Genomic DNA, 855 nt, shown 5'->3' with positions numbered 1-855 from the left:
TTTGAAATTATAAACTACAGAACGAACATCAGAGTTTGTTCATCGCATAAATATATTGTCATATATATTTTAATAACTCGTCTTTAATTGTACTTTCGTTTTAGAAATCAGAATACTATCTCCACGGCTGAATTGCTTTGTATAAGCAACTGTTTTTTGTAATCATTTGAGAACGGGTTCTATAGAAATTTTTAAAATGCCGACTGATTTGACCAAAGACCAATTAGATGCTTTTAAAATCGCTGTGGAGCAATATCAAGAGAATGGGACTGGCACAATTGCTACTAAAGACGTAGCAGCCTTTTTAGTGACTTTAGGATATGACGTACCTGACGAGGTACTAACCAACGCTCTTCACGAAATAGATCCTGATAACAGTGGTCTCATTGAAATGCATACTTTCCTTTCTATGGCCATAGCTAAGTTTCAGAGCTACGCGCGGGTCGAACAGATACAAAAGCTATTTGATATTTTAGACACCAATAAGGACGGCTATTTAACACCGCAAGAGATGCGTCGCGTAGCTGAGATCACTGGTTTTGATATAAGTGACGAAAAAATCAACGAAATGGTTCAAATCTTGGACGTGGATGGTGACGGTAAGGTAAGCTTTGAGGAATTTTCCACACTATTTAAACGCATGTAAACCTTCCTATAATTAATATAACCCATCCAAGTCCACAATTTAAAAAGACAGCAGACCACTTAACACCAGTAAGTATAAAAACTGTTTAGAATTATTCAAACTTAAACACTACTACTAAAGTCTATTATTTTATTTAATAGGGTCTGGTAATAACCAATAACGCATACAAAAAAACTGATATACACCAGCAAAGCCAAGCAAAGCCAAGT

General features: G+C 35.6%; 1 protein-coding gene across 1 annotated transcript; it reads left to right on the top strand.

Moving 5' to 3' along the window:
- On the top strand, positions 1–855 carry LOC119689359 (neo-calmodulin-like). Its single transcript, XM_038104177.1, has 2 exons — positions 1–714; positions 787–855. Exon 1 carries the CDS (start codon positions 197–199, stop codon positions 644–646), a length of 450 nt encoding a protein of 149 aa, XP_037960105.1. The 5' UTR covers positions 1–196; the 3' UTR covers positions 647–714; positions 787–855.

This window comes from Teleopsis dalmanni, chromosome X (assembly GCF_002237135.1).
Source record: "Teleopsis dalmanni isolate 2A chromosome X, ASM223713v2, whole genome shotgun sequence".
Taxonomy (NCBI): Eukaryota; Metazoa; Arthropoda; class Insecta; order Diptera; family Diopsidae; genus Teleopsis; species Teleopsis dalmanni.
The sequence above is the reverse complement of the archived record's forward strand: the minus strand, read 5'-3'. Positions and strand labels throughout refer to the sequence as shown.